Below are 21951 nucleotides of genomic sequence, written 5' to 3' on the forward strand. Positions count from 1 at the left end.
TTTTTTTTTGTTTTTTCTTTTTTTTTTTATTTGGTTGCACTGGGTCTTAGTTGCAGCAGGAGGGCTCCTTACTTGCGGCATGCATGTGGGATCTAGTTCCCTGACCAGGGATTGAACTGTGGCCTCCTGCATTGGGAGCACGGAGTCTTAACCACTGCGCCACCAAGGAAGTCCCTGATAAATGTTTTTAACTTAAATGAAATTCCCATCATGATATCATTTTGTTAGCTCTGTCATCATTAGAACTTTATTACTTAGTATTCATCTTGCTGATATCTCAAAGAATTAACTTGTAATGCTGTATTTAGCCTTAGTTTGTGATTTAGCCCTGGGTACCCCTCCTGACCTTTTTTTCCTTCTACTCTTTCCTCTGGTAACTCACTCAGCTATAACTGTAGTGGCCTTCTTACTGTCTCATAGAAGCCAACCACATACTCTATTCCCTTCAGGACCTTTCTCCCTGCTGTTCCTCATCCTGGAATGCTCTTCCTCCCGGTACTCAGGTTTCTAATGCCCTCATTTCATTCAGGTCTCTGCTGCTGTGTCACCTCCTGAGAGTTCCTCCCTGCCTTGCCTACGAAGAAGCAGAGTAGCTGTCGTGCACGTGCTCTCCTGCACACCTGCTCCTTCTCTCCCTTAGTGCACAGTGAGGCGCTGTGGGCAGTCTCTCTCCTTGCCCCGCTTTATTTTTCTTTCTGACATTTAGCCATGCTTGATGTTATATTTTAGATTCTGTTATTTTTTTTTTCACATCTTTATTGGAATATAAATGCTTTACAGTGTTGTGTTAGTTTCTGCTGTACAAAGTGAATCAACTGTATGTATACATATATCCCCATATCCCCTCCCTCTTGAGCCTCCCTCCCACCCTCCCTATCCTGTCCCTCTAGGTCGTCACAAAGCACTGAGCTGATCTCCCTGTGCTATGCAGCTTCCCAAGAGCCATCCATTTTACATTTGGTACTGTATATACGTCAATGCTACTCTCTCACTTCATCCCAGCTTCCCCCCCCTCCACCGGTGCCCTCAAGTATGTTCTCTACGTCTGCGTCTGTATTCCTGCCCTGCCGCTAGGTTCATCAGTACCGCTTTTTAAAACTCCATATATATGCATTAGCATATGGTATTTGTTTTTCTCTTTCTGAGTTACTTCACTCTGTATGACAGATTGTTGGTCCATCCACCTCACTACAAATAACTCAATTTCGTTCCTTTTTATGGCTGAGTAATATTCCATTGTATACATGTGCCACATCTTCTTTATGCAGTCATCTGTTGATGGACATTTAGGTTGTTTCCATATCCTGGCTATTGTAAATAGTGCTGCAATGAACATTGTGGTATGTGTCTCTTTTTGAATTATGGTTTTCTCAGGGTATATGCCCAGTAATGGGATTGCTGGGTCATATGGTAGTTCTATTTTTAGTTTTTTAAGGAACCTCCATACTGTTCTCCATAGTGGTTGTATCAATTTACATTCCCACCAACAGTGGAGGAGGGTTCCCTTTTCTCCACACCCTCTCCAGCATTTATTGTTTGTAGATTTTTTGATGATGGCCATTCTGACCAGTGTGAGGTGATACCTCATTGTAGTTTTGATTTGCATTTCTCTAATGATTAGTGATGTTGAACATCTCTTCATGCGTTTGTTGGCCATCTGTATGTCTTCTTTGGAGAAATGTCTATTTAGGTCTTCCGCCCATTTTTGGACTGGGTTGTTTGTTTTTTTCATATTGAGCTGCATGAGCTGCTTGTATATCTTGGAGATTAATCCTTTGTCCGTTGCTTCGTTTGCAAATAATTTCTCCCATTCTGAGGGTTGTCTTTTTGTCTTGTTTATGGTTTCCTTTGCTCTGCAAAAGCTTTGAAGTTTCATTAGGTCCCATTTGTTTATTTTTGTTTTTATTTCCCTTACTCTAGGAGGTGGGTCAAAAAGGATCTTGCTGTGATTTATGTCATAGAGTGTTCTTCCTATGTTTTCCTCTAAGAGTTTTATAGTGTCTGACCTTACATTTAGGTCTTTAATCCATTTTGAGTTTGTTTTTGTGTATGGTGTTAGGGAGTGTTCTTTTTTTTCTTTTTTTTTTTTTGGCTGCATTGGGTCTTCGTTGCTGCACATGGGCTTTCTCTAGTTGCGGTGAGCGGAGGCTACTCTTCCTTGTGGTGTGAGGGCTTCTCATTATGGTGGCTTCTCTTTCAGAGCACGGGCTCTAGGCGCGCAGGCTTCAGTAGTTGTGGCACACGGGCTCAGTAGTTGTGGCTCATGGGCTCTAGAGCACAGGCTCCGTAGTTGTGGCGTACGGGCTTAGTTGCTCCATGGCATGTGGGATCTTCCCAGACCAGGGATTGAACCCATGTCCCCTGCACTGGCAGGCGGATTCTTAACCACTGCGCCACCACGGAAGTCCAGGAGTGTTCTAATTTCATTCTTTTACATGTAGCTGTCCAGTTTCCCCAGCACCACTTATTGAAGAGGCTGTCTTTTTCTCCATTTTCTATTCTTGCCTCCTTTATCAAAGATAAGGTGACCATATGTGTGTGGGCTTTCTGTCGTGTTGCATTGATCTATATTTCTGTATTTGTGCCAGTACCATACTGTCTTGATTACTGTAGCTTTGTAGTATAGTCTGAAGTCAGGGAGTCTGATTCCTCCAGCTCTGTTTTTCTTTCTCAAAGATGGCTTTGGCTATTTAGGATCTTTTGTGTTTCCATACAAATTGTAAAATTTCTTGTTCTAGTTCTGTGAAAAATGCCATTGGTAATTTGATAGGGATTGCACTGAACCTGTAGATTGCTTTGAGTAGTATAGTCATTTTCACAATGTTGATTCTTCCAATCCAGGAGCATGGTATATCTCTCCATCCGTTTATGTTATCTTTGATTTCTTTCATCAGTGTTTTATAGTTTTCTGAGTACAGGTCTTTTGCCTCCTTAGGTAGGTTTATTCCTAGGTATTTTATTCTTTTTATTGTGACAGTAAATGGGATTGTTTCCTTAATTTCTCTTTCTGATCTTTCGTTGTTAGTGTACAGGAATGCAAGAGATTTCTGTGCATTAATTTTGTATCCTGCAGCCTTACCAAATTCATTGATTAGTTCTAGTAGTTTTCTGGTGGCATTTTTAGGATTCTCTATGTATAGTATCATGTCATCTGCAAACAGTGACAGTTTTACTTCTTCTTTTCCAATTTGTATTCCTTTTATTTCTTTTTCCTCTCTGATTGCTGTGGCTATGACGTCCAATACAATGTTGAATAATAGTGGCGAGAGTGGACATCCTTGTCTTGTTCCTGATCTTAGAGGAAATGCTTTCAGTTTTTCACCATTGAGAATGATGTTTGCTGTGGGTTTGTCGTATGTGGCTTTTATGTTGAGATAGGTTCCCTCTGTGCCCACTTTCTGGAGAGTTTTCATCATAAATGGGTGTTGAATTTTGTCAAAAGCTTTTTCTGCGTCTATTAAGATGATCATATGGTTTGTATTCTTCAATTTGTTAATATGGTGTATCACATTGATTGTTTTACATATATTGAAGAATCCTTGCATCCCTGGGAAAAATCCCACTTGATCATGGTGTATGATCCTTTTAATCTGTTGCTGGATTCTGTTTGCTAGTATTTTGTTGAGGATTTTTGCATCTGTGTTCATCAGTGATATTGGTCTATAATTTTCTTTTTTTGTGATATCTTTGTCCGGTTTTGGTATCAGGGTGATGGCCTCGTAGAATGAGTTTCGGAGTGTTCCTCCCTCCACAATTTTTTGGAAGAGTTTGAGAAGGATAGGTGTTAATTCTTCTCTAAATGTTTGATAGAATTCACCTATGAAGCCATCTGTCCTGGACTTTTGTTTGTTGGAAGATTTTTAATTACAGTTTCAATTTCACTGCCTGTGATTGGTCTGTTTATATTTTCTAGTTCTTCCTGGTTCTGTCTTGGAAGGTTGTACTCTTCCAAGAATTTGTCCATTTCTTTCAGGTTATCCATTTTATTGGCTTATAGTTGCTTGTAGTAGTCTCTTATGATCTTTTGTATTTCTGTGGTATCAGTTCTAACCTCTCCTTTTTCATTTCTAATTTTATTGATTTGTGTCCTCTCCCTTTTTTTCTTGATGAGTCTGGCTAAAGGTTTATCAATTTTGTTTATCTTCTCAAAGAATCAGCTTTTAGTTTTATTGATCTCTGGTATTGTTTTCTTTGTTTCTATTTCATTTATTTCTGCTCTGATCTTTATGATTTCTTTCCTTCTACTAATTTTGGGTTTTCTTTGTTCTTCTTTTTCTGGTTGCTTTAGGTGTAAGGTTAGATGTTTATTTGAGATTTTTCTTGTTTCCTGAGGTGAGCTTGAATTGCTATGAACTTCCCTCTTAGAACTGCTTTTGCTGCGTCCCATAGGTTTTGGATTGTTGTGTTTTCGTTGTCATTTGTTTCTAGGTATTTTTTGATTTCCTCTTTTTTTTCTTCAGTGGTCTCTTGGTTATTTAGCAGTGCACTGTTTAGCCTCCATGTGTTTGTGTTTTTTACTGTTTTTTCCTGTAATTGATTTCTAATCTCATAGCGTTGTGGTCAGAAAAGATGCTTGATACAATTTCAGTTTTCTTAAATTTTCCAAGGTTTGATTTGTGACCCAAAATGTGATCTATCCTGGAGAACGTTCCATGTGCACTTGATAAGAAAGTGTATTCTTCTGCTTTCAGGTGGAATGTCCTAAAAGTATCAATTAAGTCTAGCTTGTCTGTTGTGTCACTTAAAGCTTGTGTTTCCTTATTTATTTTCTGTCTGGATGATCTTTCTATTGGTGTAAGTGGGGTGTTAAAGTCCCCCACTTATTGTGTTACTATCGATTTCTCTTTTTATGGTTGTTAGCATTTGCCTTATGTACTGAGGTGCTCCTATGTTGGGTGCATAAATATTTATAATTGTTATGTTTTCTTCTTGGATCAATCCCTTGATAATTATGTAGTGTCCCTGCTTATCTTTTATAACAGTCTTTATTTTAAAGTCTATTTTATCTGATGTGAGTATTGCTACTCCAGCTTTCTTTTGATTTCATTTGCATGGATTATCTTTTTCCATCCCCTCACTTTCAGTCTGTATGTGTCCCTAGGTCTGAAGTGTGTCTCTTGTAGACAGCATATATAAGCGTCTTGTTTTTGTATCCATTCAGCCAGTCTGTGTCTTTTGGTTGGAGCATTTAATCCATTTACATTCAAGGTAATTATCGATATGTATGTTCCTATTACCATTTTCTTAATTGATTTGGGTTTGTTTTTGTGCGTCTTTTTCTTCTCTTGTGTTTCCCGCTTAGAAAAGTTCCTTTAGCGTTTGTTGTAAAGCTGGTTTGGTGGTGCTGAATCCTCTTAGCTTTTGCTTGTCTGTAAAGCTTTTGATTTCTCCATCAAATCTGAATGAGATCCTTGCTGGGTAGGGTAATCTTGTTGGTTTTTCCCTTTCATCACTTTAAATATGTCCTGCCACTCCCTTCTGGCTTGCAGAGTTTCTGCTGAAAGATCAGCTGTTAACCTTATGGGGATTCCCTTGTATGTTATTTGTTGCTTTTCCCTTGCTGCTTTTAACATTTTTCTTTGTAATTAATTTTTGATAGTTTGATTAATATGTGTCTCGGAGTGTTTCTCTTTGGGTTTATCCTGTATAGGACTCTCTGCGCTTCCTGGTGTTGATTGACTATTTCCTTTCCCATGTTAGGGAAGTTTTCAACTATAATCTCTTCAGATATTTTCTCAGACCCTTTCTTTTCCTCTTCTTCTTCTGGGACCCCTATAATTCGAATGGTGGTGTGTTTAATGTTGTCCCAGAGGTCTCCGAGACTGTCCTTAGTTCTTTTTTTTTTTTAATTAATTAATTTATTTATTTATGGCTGTGTTGGGTCTTCATTCCTGTGCGAGGGCTTTCTCTAGTTGTGGCAAGCGGGGGCCACTCTTCATCGCGGTACATGGGCCTCTCACTATCGCAGCCTCTCTTGTTGCCAGAGCACAAGCTCCAGACGCGCAGGCTCAGTAGTTGTGGCTCACGGGCCTAGTTGCTCCGCGGCATGTGGGATCTTCCCAGACCAGGGCTTGAACCTGTGTCCCCTGCATTGGCAGGCAGATTCTCAACCACTGCGCCACCAGGGAAGCCCTGTCCTTAGTTCTTTTCATTCTTTCTTCTTCTGCTCCCTGGCAGTTATTTCCACCATTTTATCTTCCAGCTCACTTATCTGTTCTTCTGCCTCAGTTATTCTGCTATTGATTCCTTCTAGAGTATTTTTAATTTCAGTTATTGTGTTGTTCATCACGGTTTGTTTGCTCTTTAGTTCTTCTAGATCCTTGTTGAATGTTTCTTGTATTTTCTCCATTCTGTTTCTGAGATTTTGGATCATCTTTACTATCATTACTCTGAATTCTTTTTCAGGTAGGTTGCCTATTTCGTCTTCATTTATTTGGTCTTGTAGGTTTTTACCTTGCTCCTTTGTCTGTAACATATTTTTTTGTCATTTCTTTTTTTGTTGTTGTTTTTTGATGGGTGGGGCTGTATTCCTGTCTTACTGGTTGTTTGGCCTGAGGCATTCAGCACTGGAGTTTGCAGGCAGTCGGTGGAGCCAGGTCTTGGTGCCTAGATGAGACCTCCGGGAGGCCTCACTCCGATTCATATTCCCTGGGGTCTGAGGTTCTCTGTTAGTCCAGTGGTTTGGACTCAGAGCTCCCACCACAGGAGCTTGGGCCCAACCTCCAGCCTGGGAACCTAGATCCCACAAGCCGTGTGGCATGGCCAAAAAAACTAAAAAAATAAAAAGGAGCGATACAATAACAAAGAATAAAAAACAAAATAAAATTAGAAAGATAAAAAATATATTAGGAAAAATAGAAATGTAATTGAAACAATTGCAACAAGGTAAAATAAAACCATAACAGAAAAAAGAAAAAAGGTGGGGGGCGGGGGAACAAGCCAAAAGGAGCAGAACAATAACAAAGTATAAAGAATAAAATAAAATTAGAAAAATAGAAGATTTATTAGAAAAAGTAAAAATATAAATGAATCAATAAGGTAAAACAGAACCCCAATCTAAAAGAGGAGAAAAGAAGAAAAGAAAAAAAAAAAAGCCTTGGCTATGGGGGAAGAGTTTAGGTGGGGATGGAACTTAGGCAGTGGCGGGGTTTAGGGTGGGGCGGGACCTAGGCGGGTGGGGGGGTGACATCTGAGCATGGGGCAGGGCATAGGCTTAGGACCCACGCGGCTGGAAAAGGCCTTGGGGGTGAGGCCTAGCCAGGGTGACGTTCAGTTGTGGGGCAGGGCCTCTGCTTAGGACATGCGTGGAAGGGGAGTGGCAGCACCTCCCCAGGAGGGCCTCTGGAGTGTGGGGTTCAGGAGTTTGGAGTAAGGCCTTGGGTGAGGGTGTGTGGGTGGGGTTTAGGTCCGGCGTGTTGGAGGGGGTCTCAGAGGGGGTCTCCGAGTGTAGAGGTGGGGCTCTGGGTGGGGTGTAGGGGTGGGGCTTGGGCTCTGTGCTGCAGGAGGGAGGCTCCCTGGGAAGAGAATTGGGCTCCAGAGCCCAACAGGCTCTCCAGTGCCTAAGTGGACAGGGAAAGTGCTGGCCGTGTTCCCTTCCATTCCTCTGTGCCCCCCTCTCCCCCCACAGTCTCCCCCAGGGTCTCCCCCATCACTGCTGGACCCCTAACCGTGGGTAGGTCCCACTGGGTGTAGGAACTCCTCCCCTCCCCCAGTCGCCCCCCAGGGGTGCCAGTCCCATAGATCCAGCCTTTACTTTTGCTCCCGCTTCCCTCCCTCCCACTCCCTCAGGACCTGCGCGGCTGGAGGAGGCCTAGGTGGGCAGAAGATCAGGCCCAGATCTCAGCAGGCTCCCGGGGGCCCAGGTGGGCAGGGAAACCTGGCCACTCTCCCTTTTGATCCTCTGCCCTCCTAATGGTTCACCAATTTCCCCCTTCGGGTGTGGGATCCCTCCCCCTTCCCCAGTTGCCCCTCAGGGGCGCCAGTCCTGTCCCGCCTCCACTTCTCCTCCCCCCTCACTCCCCCCCACTTCCCACATCCTACCCGGTCGCTGGGGCTTCCTCCCATCCCCTTAGATGTCCGTGGTCCCCCACCGGTTCCTGTAGATGCCCTAGTTGTGGGGAGACACGAATTCCGCGTCCTCATAATCCGCCATCTTGACTCCGCCCCTAGATTCTATGTTATTTGTTTATCTGGATTTCCTAGCAATAAGTAAATGCAACAAGAGCAGGCTTCACAGTTTGTTCATTGCTTGTTAAAGAGATAAATGAATTTTTATGGAAGTAGATTTGTAACACTTAATAACCCTCTGCCATTCTACTAATGAGAAAATTATTTTGAATTTTAAGTAAAGATTTTTAATCTGAGGCCAGGTAGGTTTGAGCTATCAATACATCCCCTGAAAATACATGCAAAGCGTTTTGTATTTTTTTCTGTGGAGACGCTCCATAGTTTTCATCACTGAAAGAAAAAAAACATAAAAAAATCACTGCTCCAGTGGACTCACTCACAGAAGAAATAAATGAAGATGTGCTCATGTTTACTATCAGGATTGACTCTGGTGCCCTTATTTGGTCCTTTCACCAGGTGGTCATTTGTCACTTAGTCTCGAGGTCGGCATCTGAGGGAAGAGTGAGTCACAGCGAGGGGCGGGGTTGCAGAGTGGCACTCTCGCTCATCCACTTGATTTCAGTATGTTTGCATGGTTAAGCTGATTTACACATTATATTGCTTAATTGTAATGAAAATGACCGGAAAAAAAAAAAGAATGTGTATATATGTTTAACTGAATCACTTTGCTGTACGGCAGCAATTAACACATTGTAAATCAACTATACTTCAATTAAATAAATAAATAAATAAAATTTAAAAATAATGAAAATCACCTTCACAGTATGGACTTGGCTTTTAAAAATTCCTGTGAAGGGACTTCCCTGGTGGTCCAGTGGTTATGACTCCACGCTGCCAATGCAGGGGGCGTGGGTTCGATCCCTGGTTGGGGAACTAAGATCCCACATCCCATGCGTGGTGTGGCCCAAAAAAAAAATAAAAAATTCCTGTGAAGCAGCCAGATTGAATATAATATTAACAAAGTACGTACGAACAAATGAGGATAAGATAGGGCTGGCACTTCTACGTTTGATATAGGCTCTTCATCAACCACATTGCAAGGTAAAAACAGTGACGGTCTATAATCAGGTCTGAGAATCAGCCAGAAACAATTGAACTTTTCAAGAATGCCACTTTAAAATCTAAGTGTCCCTTGAATTAAAATGTCAATTCAAGATAGTAGGAAGCCATGCAAATAATCAAGGCATCCTGATCACCTATGGTGGAGTATAAATTGGTTACAGCTACTTTGGAAAACTTTTTACCTACTGGCTCCAATCTTTGACATGCCCTCTGACCCAGTAATTCCAATTCTAAATATATACGGAAAGATATACATGTTTACCAAAAGAGATATGTATGTATGTTCCAAGCAGCGTGTCATAAAAGTCATGTACTAGAAACAATCCAAGTGTCCATTAACAGAATGGATCAATGGATTATGGTATATTCTTGCAATGGACTACAACACAGCAATGAAATGAATTGCTGAATGAAATAACATAGATCAGTCTTACAAACATGTTAAGCAAAAGCAAGCAGACAGGGCTTCCCTGGTGGCACAGTGGTTAAGAATCCATCTGCCAATGCAGGAGACACGGGTTCAAGCCCTGGTCTGGGAAGATCCCACGTGCCGTGGAGCAACTAAGCCCCTGCACCACAACTACTGAAGCCCGCACGCCCTAGTGCCCCTGCTCTGCAACAAGAGAAGCCACCGCAGTGAGAAGCCCGTGCACCGCAACGAAGAGTAGCCTCTGCTTCGCAAGTAGAGAAAGCCCACGTGCAGCAGCGAAGACCCAGCGCAGCCAAAAATAAATCAATAAATAAATTTATTAAAAAAAAAAAAGTAGGCAGACACACACAAAAGAATACTATAGATCCTGTTTCCATGGAATTAAAAACAAAACTAATAAAAGTCAGTAGTGGCTGGAAGGAGTCACGCGGGGGCTTTGGAGTATTGGTATATTATAATTCTTAACTTGGCTGCTGGGAACATGGGTATGTTTACTTTGTGAACATTCAACCAGCTATGTACTTAGGATTTGTATACATTTCTAATTATGTTATACTTCATTAAGAAGTATAACCTTAAAAAAAAAAAAACCAAACTGTAAGCATCCAGGAGAAAAAGATGTTTTTATACTGCTAATAAGGCCGAAAAACCAAATAATCAGTAAGTACTAATAAATAAAAATAATAATTTTTAAACTACCTTTATCTTCATCCTTAAGAAATTTATATTTTGAAAGTGTTATTATACATGTTTTTTAGAAATGTGTGTATATAGTATAAGTAAAAGTCTGGAGAGTGTACTCAGACATTCTTAATAGGGTGGACAATCAAAAAAGTTTGAAGAGTACTATCCTATGTTGTATTAGAAATGGGTTATGTCAAACATTAATGTGTTCCCTTTAGGGTTTTTGTAAGGCTATGGTGCTAATTTACTAGGCTTTAAATTCATCTGTGACTTAAACAGTTAGTAGGAAAAGTTAGTAGTGAAATTATATTTGTTCATTCAACAAACATTTACTGAGAACCTATTACGTACTAAACACTGAGGATAGAGCTGTGCACAGAAAAGACCAATAAAGGGTTTTACAACAGGTGTCTTATTTAACAGTAGAATCTAAAGGGAAATCTTAAATATTAACCAAATAATCTTGTCCATCTTGTTGTCAGCACCTTTGATTTAATCTTTATCTTACCTACTTATCTTTCTAATTGATTTTAAATCGTATTCCAATTTGAAGTGCACCGTACCATGTTAATATTAATGGAAATTTCTTCTTCTATTTCCCCTTAGGTTTTGCGTCTGCTCGATGTCGTTGGTTTGCCTGAACTGGTTATTCAATTGGCTACATCAGCAATAACTGAAGCAGGTGATGACTGGAAAAGTCAGGTAAGGACTAACTGTAATCTAGTTACTGCCCTTGAGGTTTATCATGGATGTGGTGTTTTAATTTCTATTGTTCTTTTTTCCCCTATGTTTGATACTTAGGCTACTTTAAGGACATGCATTTTCAAACATCATTTGGATTTAGGTCACAATAGCCAAGCATATGAAGCCTTAACCCAAATTCCTGATTCCAGCAGGTAATCAATCTCACAGTCTTATTTAGAGGAGGCAATTTACCAGCCCTGTGTAATCCACTAGGAAAATTTACCTTCCTATCCCTTTCTTTCCTTCTAGACAGTTAGATTGTTTACGGCAGCTGGTGGTAGTTCTTTGTGAACGCTCACAGCTACAGGATCTTGTGGAGTTTCCCTATGTGAATCTGCATAATGAGGTAATTTTATTTAATCCACTGATGACTGGACACAGCTGTGGTGGTTGTCATGCTGGCTACTAACTTTGATATCTGATTGCCTCCTTTAGGTTGTGGGAATAATTGAATCACGTGCGAGAGCTGTGGACCTTATGACTCACAATTACTATGAGCTTCTGTATGCCTTTCACATCTATCGTCACAATTACCGGAAGGGTAAGCAGTTGAAGCATACGGTCTTTGTGGAGGCAACCTTATCAGTTGTTATCGTGTTTTACAAAAAATATTATCTGTTTGACTTATGTAATTTTTACCTTATTTTTACCATTGGACAAGTGTTCTCTACAGGCATTTGGGGAACTTATGTTTAAGTTCAAGGTTAGCTTCACCTTTTTGTGGACTACCTGTTAGCCCTAAACATAGGCACTTCTCGTGAATTCCCTGGTGGTCCACTGGTTAGGACTCCCCACTTTCACTGCCGAGGGCGCAGTTTTAGTCCCTGGTCAGGGAACTAAGATCCCCATAAGCCACTCAGCACGGCCAAAAGAAAAAGGCACTTCTCCCATTCTAGAACATTCTTGAGGCATTTCTAGTTAGATGGCATTCTGTGTGTATCTTCCATCTAATTTTATTTTTTATTATTTTTTTTTATAATTTTTTTTTTTTTTTTGGCTGCATTGGGTCTTCATTGCTGCACACGGGCTTTCTCTAGTTGTGGCGAGCAGGGGCTGCTCTTCATTGTGGTGTGCGGACTTCTCATTGCGGTGGCTTCTGTTGTTGCAGAGCATGGGCTCTAGGCGTGCAGGCTTCAGTAGTTGTGGCGCACGGGCTCAGTAGTTGTGGCTCGAAGGCTCTAGAGTGCAGGCTCAGTAGTTGTGGCGCACTGACTTAGTTGCTCCGTGGCATGTGGGATCTTCCCGGACCAGGGCTCAAACCCGTGTTCCCTGCATTGGCAGGCGGATTCTTAACCACTGGGCCACCAGGGAAGTCCATTCCATCTAATTTTAAAAGAAATGTTATTTCACTAAAGGCCCCTTGAATTCTTGTGGCTGGTTTTAATTTCCTGTACCATTTTGCTATTGGCCTTTCTTTTCTCTTATTTTTGCTGATCCTTTTGAGAGTAAGTTGTGGACATCATGTCTCAGTACATAAATACTTGCGTCTCAAGGACATTTCCTCATATAACCTCAATACAATTATCAAATTGAGAACATGTAACTAATCTTGTGAATTAAATGTAAATGTGGTGCTCTTATCTGATGTGCTATTCATATTTAAATATTGCCAAACATAATGGGTTCTTTTTTTTTTTTTTTTTTGGCTGCGTTGGGTCCTCGTTGCTGTGTGCGGGCTTTCTTTAGTTGTGACGAGCAGGGGCTACTCTTTGTTGCCGAGCACGGGCCTCTCATTGTGGTGGCTTCTCTTGCTGCAGAGCATGGACTCTAGGTGTGCGGGGCTCAGTAGTTGTGGCTCACAGGCTTCAGAGTGCAGGCTCACTAGTTGTGGCACATGGGCTTAGTTGCTCCATGGCATATGGGACCTTCCTGGGGCAGGGCCCAACCCCGTATCCCCTGCATTGGCAGGCGGAATCTTAACCACTGCACCATCAGGGAAGACCAATGATTTTTTTTAATACTACATTTCTCCCATACTGTCCTCACCCCCGATCTAGGATCACATCTTGCCTTTAATTGTGCTGTTTAGTCTCCTTTAATCTGGAGCATTCTTTTAGCCTTTGCCTTTGATGACATTGATATATTTGAAGAAGAAAGACCAGTCATTTTTGTAGAATGTTTCTAAATTTGGATTTGTATGATGACAATGAAGTCGTTATCAGGTCAGCTAAAATAAAGGGATTACATATCTGTTTTAAGATCATATTTTACAAGATGACCATTGTGGTTACCCTTTGGAACTCTAACATTTTTATACCATTTTCACTCAGAATTTTTTATTAGGTTTCTTACTCATTTTCATTGGAAAGAATGGATGGAAGTAATTCATAGGCATGTTCTTAATATTCCTAATGGTAAAATATATTTGCATATTCTTTTTCTTTTTTTTAAAATAAATTTATGTATTTATTTATTTATTTTTGGCTGCGTTGGGTCTTCATTGCTGCGCAGGCTTTCTCTAGTTGCGGTGAGCAGGGGCTACTCTTCATCGCAGTACGTGGGCTTCTCATTGCAGTGGCTTCTCTTATTGCGGAGTACGGGCTTCTAGGCTCATGGGCTTCAGTAGTTGTGGCTAATGGAATAAGTTGCTCTGTGGCATGTGGATCTTCCTGGACAGGGCTCAAACATGTGTCCCCTGCATTGGCAGGCAGATTCTTAACCACTGCACCACCAGGGAAGTCCTGCGTATTCTTTGAATAATACAAGAAAGGAAAAATAGATGATTCAAGATCTATTACTGCTTTCACAATGACAACATCCATTACATCAACCTGATTAAGACCAGTTTAGCTAGATTAACCTTCAGGTCTTTCTGGAGCAAGGCTGTTTTTCTGACAAAATGTCTTACATATTGCAGGCACTCAAAAATATTTGTTGGGATGAAAAATAGTTTGATTTGATTTGGAAACTGAAAGGGAATTTTAAAATCTGTTTAGTTTCTGGAGTCCCATGCTGTCTCAGAACAATGTTTTTTCAATATTTCATTCAACCTATGTAACTAAAGCATTATAAAAATAAGAGTGTATGATCTTGGGGGACTTCCCTGGTGGTCCAGTGGTTAAGACTCCACACTTCCAATGCAGTGGGTGCAGGTTCAGTCCCCGGTCGGAGAACTAAGATTCCACATGCCACATGGCGCAGCCAAAAAAAAAAAAAAGAGTTTATGATTTGGACAGAGCACCCAAACCCTGGGTGGGGAATAGGTGACAATATGGCTGAGACTAGTCCTCTGTACTGTCTGGGAATGTAGTATCTAAACATCAAAAGTAACATTTTAGATGTTTGGGGAATTTTTTTTTTTGGTGGTGGTGGTGGTGGTGAAGTACATATACATAAACTTTACTATCTTAACCATTTTTAAGCATTTAGTAGTGCTAAGTACCTTCACATTACTGCATAACCAATCTCCAGAACTCTTTTCATCTTGCAAAATGGAAACTATACTCCTTAAACAACAACTTCCCATTCCCTCCTCCCCCATCCCCTGGCAGCCACCATTCTATTCTCTGTCTATAAATTTGGCTACCAGAATCATATAGTATTTGACTTTTGTGACAGACTTATTTCACTTAGCATAAAGTCTTTAAGGTTCATCCATGTTGTAGCAAGTGTCAGAATTTATAATATTCCACTGTATGGATATATCACATTTTTCTGGAAACTTGGATGTTTCCATCTTTTGCCTGTTGTGAATAATACTGCTAGGAACAAGGATGTACAAATAATTCTTCAAGACTCTGCTTTCATTTTTTTTTTTGGGGGGGGTGTATACCCAAAAGTGGAATTGATGAATTATAAGGTAATTCTATTTTTAATTTTTTGAAGAACTGCCGTACTGTTTTCCATAGTGGCTATACCAGTTTACATTCCCTGCAGCACTACACAAGGGTTCCAATTTTTCCACATTCTCACCAGCACATGATTTTTTGTGGTTTTAAGTTAAATTCAATTTTGTTTTAAATTTTAATGTTTGATAAGTGTAACAAACTCTCTGTGTATCTCTAAAGAGATACATTTTTGAGATTGTAATATCTATTATTGCCTCATAGCTGGCACAGTGATGTTTGAGTACGGAATGCGTCTTGGCAGAGAGGTTCGAACTCTCCGGGGACTTGAGAAGCAAGGCAACTGTTATCTGGCTGCTATTAATTGTTTACGCCTTATTCGCCCAGAATACGCATGGATTGTTCAGCCAGTATCTGGTGCAGTGGTATGAAAACTTTCCATCCTGGAATTTGGGGATCATTTAATTTATTTGGTTTGGTCCTTTGAAAACTATTACCTCATTTTGCTTCATTTCATTTAAAATTTCCACTGGGATATTTGTGGACTTAATATATTTTGGTAGCAATTCATTTGTTATATGTTACTACCCGTTTAGTTTCCAAGTTCGGAATTATTGTAGGAATAAGTATAACAGAGTGGTTTTGGAGTTAGACAACCTAACTTCAGGCAAATTACTTAGTCTTTTACTGTCCAGTTAGCCTCTTGCATAAAATAGGGATGATGATAATAATAATGTCTACCTTATAGGATTGTTTGGGTATTAAATGAGATAATTCATGTAGAGCGCTTAGAACAGTGACAGTGCCTGGCCTGCAGAAAGTGCTCAGTAAATGGCAGCTGTTTTATTTCATTCATTTTTGTTAATTTAATCTATTGTTACTATTTTAGGGGAGGCGAACCATGAGTTGTTTTTTTTTTTGGCATGCTGATGGGGTCATATATTCCCAGCTACTTGTATTGTATAGTTCCTGAATGTACTGTGCTTTTTCCTAGGGTTATGGGTAGAGAATGTAAGTCTGAAACCAAGGAAAGTCAAGTGGTTTATATGGAGATCAAATCTGTGTCCTTGGACTCAGTAACATATTTCAGCTAAGTGAGCCAAGTTGGCAAACAACTCCATTTCTTTGTCTAGTAGTTACAGTACTTTTGTGAGAAGAGCTGTGCTAGTTGAAATAAACATAATTTACGTTGAGAGAATTTGAGCCTGAAAGCTCTGGATCATAGTTAATGGAAAAAAAAAAGGGTATATATTAAAAATGAAAAAGAAAAATAGAAAAAAAAATAAAAGTTCCCACACACACACAAAAATGATATGAAAGTAAAATACTGATTTTTCAGGGACTTCCCCAGCGATCCAGTGGTTAAGACTCCGTGCTTCCACCACAGGGGCATGAGTTCAATCCCTGGTCAGGGAATTAAGATCCCACATGCCACACCATGCAGCCAAAAAATAAAATTAATTTTTTAAAAAACCCTAATTTTTCACAGTTATATCTCTTGTTTTGTCTTTTCAGTATGATCGCCCTGGAGCATCTCCTAAGAGGAATCATGATGGAGAATGCACAGCTGCCCCAAGTGAGTCAGGGATCTCATGCTGATTCTTTGCTGAAGAGCAATTATATTGTTATATTATAGTAGTATTATTTATATTTATTTTTTGTATAGTAGTTGTAATACTATGTATAATTATATTGTAGTATATTGTATATGTATGGTAGTTATATTATTAAAATATTGTAAAGTTCCTTCTTGGTAGTTTATTTTCAGTATTCTGCTAAAGGTTGTCTGGTAGCTCTTTGAAAACTTTGTATGCCTATATGGGAAATGAAAATGCTTAAAAAAGAGTGTGTGTGTGTGTGTGTGTGCACATTTGTTGTTTGTTGTGTTTAAATCAGCTTAGTACCAAACGTTTTTTTATCAGGCTCCTTTGGTATCACCGTGGAGGCATGATTTCCTTCCTTAAAGAGCCTGGGCTCTAGAGTCAGGCACAGTTGGTTTTAATTCTGCCTCTCACTTTGGGCACGCTCCTTTCTTACTGATAGAGAGAGCAGTGTTCCACAGTTGTAAGAGTTAAGTGAAATTATTTGTGAAAGGCCTTGCAAGCGCCTCCTCATGTGCAGCTGTTGTCATTAGAGTCCTTTGATTTGACTCAGCTGTAGTGTGAGACCGGGATGTTGCTTTATTTTTCAAGTTAGCTTTTATTGAACCCCTTGTTTTCTCCCCACCTTCATGAAATTAAAACTGAATGTTACTTAATTTTTAGTGGAAATTGACAGGTTGAGTTAGTCTAATAGGCACTTCTTTGTACTTTGGGAATTGAAAATGTTTTTCTTTGGCTTATAGCAAATAGACAAATTGAAATCCTGGAACTAGAAGATCTGGAGAAAGAGTGTTCCTTGGCTCGCATTCGCCTCACTCTAGCCCAGCATGATCCCTCAGCAGTCGCAGTTGCAGGTAGGCACGCAGCACCAACAGCACATTTTAGGGCCAGGCAGTGGACATAGTATACTAGATGGGTATTAAAGCGTGTCATTGTTATTCTCAGGTATTCATCAAGGAAGCAGTCTTTGGGTTCAGTTCATTTCCATATGCCGTTGGGTGCACTAAATAGCTCTTTTCCATTTCCGCAGGAAGTTCGTCAGCAGAGGAGATGGTCACTCTCTTGGTTCAGGCTGGCCTCTTTGACACTGCCATATCACTCTGCCAGACTTTTAAGCTTTCCTTAATGCCAGTCTTTGAGGGACTTGCTTTCAAGTATGTATGAAATTGTCTTTCTGTAATCTTAATTTTCTAATGCAAAAATACTCTACTGTTGCTTAGTGTGAAGCAGTAGTCACATGAGCCGGTATCCTACAAGCCTGCTTTAAAGAACAGTTTCTGTGTAATCCGCACAATGGTTTTTTTTTTTTTTGAATCTTGATTTATAGCTTCTTTTGAGAAATCAGATCTGGCATTCCTGAGCCCACATGGCCACATGACAGTAGATAACCTGGGTTAAATAGTGGTGTCCATTTAGATAAGGCATATGTTCTCTTCAATCCTTTAGGACATCTAGTGGCCCCTGCAAACATTGTTAAAAAGTACTTCTTATTGAAGTTACATTATACCTAAATATTAGTCAAGTTGTTTGTGAGTTAGAAATAAACCATCAGTTTTTTGTTTTTTTTTTAATTTATTTTTGGCTGCGTTGGGTTTTCGTTGCTGCACGCGGGCTTTCTCTAGTTGCAGCGACCGGGGGCTACTCTTCGTTGCAGTGAGCGGGCTTCTCATTGCGGTAGCTTCTCTTGTTGCAGAGCATGGGCTCTAGGCGCATGGGCTTCAGTAGTTGTGGCACGTGGGCTCAGTAGTTGTGGCTTCCAGGCTCTAGAGCGCAGGCTCAGTAGTTGTGGCGCACGGGCTTAGTTGCTCCACGACATGTGGGATCTTCCCTGACCAGGGCTTGAACCCATGTCCCCTGCATTGGCAGACAGATTCTTAACCACTGTGCCACCAGGGAAGCCCACCATCAGAATTTTTCATCATCAATTTTCTCTTGTAAGTAAATAATCTCAACACTTATTGATGGCCTTGTGGGTCATCCAGTTGTGTGGCTGTGAGGAGAGGGAAGAGCCAGTACCCCAGGGTGAATTTAGTAATAGACTAGAGCTAAAGTTGTCATCTCGTCTCCAATTTCAGTAGCAAAATAACGTGGTGCTTTTCAGCAAATTAATTTACTCTTTGTGGAACCATTTTCATTGCAGATGCATCAGATTGCAGTTTGGAGGAGAGACAGCCCAAGCAGAAGCCTGGGCCTGGCTAGCAGCCAATCAGCTCTCATCAGTCATCACCACTAAGGAGTCTAGGTACAGCCCTAGTCTTCATCCAGCCCTGCAAGGGCTTACCCTGCATGTCCTTCCCCAGTGTCTACCTGAATGTACTTCAGCGTCTTCAGAATCCTTCTCGAACAACCCTAACCCTCAGTAAACTTCCCTTTCCTGAATTGCATTTATAATTTGTATTATGCAGCTTAGCACTTTAGAATTATAGCATTTTACAGTCTTGAAGTCCTCTGACATTACTTTTCTAACCCTAAATTAACACCAGAATTACTATCAAAATACAGATTACAAGATATCACCCTAATCTTCTAAATCAGAACTACTGCATGATTCTAATGCTTGATCAGGTTTGGAAATAGTGGTCTGAGCCAATTTCCTTGTTTTAGAAATCTGGAACAAACAAGTAAAGTGAATTGTTTAGTTGAGTTAATATGCGGTTATTGGGAAATACAAGAATCCAAGTCATCTAGTTTCTAGTACCACCCCTAAGTCACATTGGCCCTAATAATGTTAGTTGTCATTTAGCTGTATTATCAATTCTGTTGTGAGTGTCTAAAGATTTTTTCCTTGTAAATACATGTTTTGAATGGTACTATAATTATCTATTAAGAATCTGGAACTCATAAGTCCTTTCTCCTTTTATCAAGTGCTACAGATGAAGCATGGAGGCTATTATCAACTTACCTGGAAAAGTACAAAGTCCAGAATAACTTATATCACCACTGTGTAATCAACAAGCTCTTGTCTCATGGAGTGCCTCTGCCTAACTGGCTTATAAACAGTTATAAGGTAAGTGGTATCTTAACTTGTAGAGAGTAAGAACTTGGTCTTTATCGTCCTGAATACCTTCATGAGATGATTAAAAAGGAAAAGATAGAGTGACAATTTATGGAAATATACCGACTTATATACTTATAGCTTCTCAGTCTTAGCTAAAAACATTAAGAACAGTTTACTTCAGTCCTGTGAAGTACTGGGTGTTTAGATTTAAAGTTCTCCGTGTTGGTGATTAAGTTAATGCATGCTTGTGTGCTCACTGAACAATGAGTACGTATTTAGAACAATGAGTATATATGGGACACAGCATTCACTATTCATTACTCAAAAAATTCACAGGAGTGAGTGGAATTCTTTTCAGATTCTGCAACAGTGTTTCTTTCAGTTTCTGTCAAAATTGGGTCCTTGGGCCACCTGCATTAAATTATTTTGATGGTGGGCTTCTTCAAAATATAGATTCCTGGGCTCCATCCCAGACTTACAGAATCAAATTACCTTGGAGTTGGGATCCAGGATCTATATTTTAACAAGGTCATGATTTGATTTGATGCATGCTAAGTTTGAGAACTACTGTACCTGAAATACATTGGGCACAATAGGAAAAGAGAATATAAAGCTTAAGATCAAGAAAGTTAACCTGTTTTTTTTAAGTTAGAAAGTAGAGAAGGCAGCTAAGATGGTAAAAGTTAAGATTGTGATCAAATCAGAATATAGAAAGCGTAACTGACATAATTAGGAGAGCCCTTCCAAACTGAGGCTTTATCACTTTTCTCTCACCCTGAGTTAAATACAAATGTAATTCAAGCATTTAAAGTTGGTGATTCTTTTTAACTTCTTTCTCATTTGTCATTCATATGTTTCTGAGAATTAATGTGACTATGTTATCTCTGGTACTCAGCATTTCTGAGAAGGTTTGTTGACTTTTACTACTGTGGAAACGAAGTAGGAAAGAATTAAAATGTGTCTTAGATCACAGAAAAGGTGAGGAAGGCCACTTAACAGAAAGGGCCTCACAAGGTGCCCAGAGGTAACTGGGCTCTTGGGAATCCGACCCTCATCCCAAGATAAGTAAACCAAGGTGTTCGTTTATTTATAATGAAAAGTATAACTGCCAGGGAATCAGACACTCAACATCCTTTCGTCCATGCCCAGGTAAGATGGATGTTGGTAAATGTTCTTAATTACTAACTTTTTGCAGAAGGTTGATGCTGCTGCGTTGCTCCGTCTCTACTTAAACTATGACCTTTTAGAAGAAGCTGTGGATTTGGTTTCAGAATATGTGGATGCTGTATTGGGAAAAGGACATCAGTACTTTGGAATTGAGGTAGGCTTGTATCCACATTTCCTTTTTAAACTTTTTTTTTTTTTTTAAGGAATTCCTTTATTTGTATTATTTATTTATTTATTTATTCATTTATTTATGGCTGTGTTGGGTTTTACTTTCTGTGCGAGGGCTTTCTCTAGTTGCGGCAAGTGGGGGGCCACTCTTCATCGCGGTGCACGGGCCTCTCACTATCGCGGCCTCTCTTTTTGCGGAGCACAAGCTCCAGACGCACAGGCTCAGTAGTTGTGGCTCACGGGCCTAGTTGCTCCGCGGCATGTGGGATCTTCCCAGACCAGGGCTCGAACCCGTGTCCCCTGCATTGGCAGGCAGACTCAACCACTGCGCCACCGGGGAAGCCCCCACATTTCCTTTTAATTCTGTATTATCACACTTTCCTTTTCCAAAGTTTTTTCAGATAATTTACATCTAAATTTCAGACTGGAAATAGTATCGTTCATTGACAATTTAGAGAAGAGTTTTGTTCAATGTGTTTATCCTTAATCAGCCTTAGCCCTACTTTAAGATAAAAGATGATATGAATTTAAAAATACATTTGATTTAACTAAAAAAAGGACCAGTTCCCCAGTTGAAAAGAGATGGGGGGTTCCAGTCATGTACTGTGTGCACACGTGTGTGTGTGCACATGCATGCACACACACACAATTTCTTGTTAAAAAAAGTAAAGCATTTCATGTTATCAAATCCTGTGGAAGTAACTACCCAGAAGAAATGGTCCACTTTTCAGATTTTCTTCAAATAATAGATATTTTTCTTTTCAGTTTCCACTGTCTGCAACAGCTCCAATGGTGTGGCTCCCATACTCTTCCATTGATCAGCTTCTCCAGGCTCTGGGAGAGAACAGTGCCAACAGTCACAACATTGCAGTGAGTAAATCCTCTCCTGAGGCATTTTATATAAGCCCTCGCACTAGCAGTTACACCTTAAAGCTTGCTTTTCTGGTTCTCAAGGATTAAGGAGAGGGCGGAAGCCATTTATTGCCCTTCACATGCTGCCCAATCCCTTTATGAGATGATTAGTTAAATCAGATATAACCTCTCTGGCTCTGGGAAGAGAGCTAATAAAGCTTTTATTAAAAATACTGGTGTGATTTGCATATTTAGAAATTCATTAGGTAGGAAAACAGGGTTGGAGTATTGTATATAGCAGTAAAGTCCAGTTATATCAGTGGAGTCACAGAG

At 40.2% G+C, this 21951-nt stretch overlaps 1 protein-coding gene across 1 annotated transcript in view; it reads left to right on the forward strand.

The window, feature by feature from the left end:
• NUP160 (nucleoporin 160) overlaps positions 1–21951 on the forward strand; it is a 61625-nt gene that overhangs the window by 38555 nt on the left and 1119 nt on the right. Inside the window, exons 24-35 of the mRNA XM_057553452.1 lie at positions 10910–11005; positions 11105–11199; positions 11297–11393; positions 11483–11588; positions 15097–15257; positions 16348–16408; positions 17177–17287; positions 17464–17587; positions 18574–18675; positions 19299–19440; positions 20627–20752; positions 21532–21636. Of these exons, the coding sequence (XP_057409435.1) occupies positions 10910–11005; positions 11105–11199; positions 11297–11393; positions 11483–11588; positions 15097–15257; positions 16348–16408; positions 17177–17287; positions 17464–17587; positions 18574–18675; positions 19299–19440; positions 20627–20752; positions 21532–21636 (1326 nt within the window). The remainder of the gene's footprint in view (positions 1–10909; positions 11006–11104; positions 11200–11296; positions 11394–11482; positions 11589–15096; positions 15258–16347; positions 16409–17176; positions 17288–17463; positions 17588–18573; positions 18676–19298; positions 19441–20626; positions 20753–21531; positions 21637–21951) is intronic.

This window comes from Balaenoptera acutorostrata, chromosome 9 (assembly GCF_949987535.1).
Source record: "Balaenoptera acutorostrata chromosome 9, mBalAcu1.1, whole genome shotgun sequence".
In the NCBI taxonomy this organism is placed as follows: Eukaryota; Metazoa; Chordata; class Mammalia; order Artiodactyla; family Balaenopteridae; genus Balaenoptera; species Balaenoptera acutorostrata.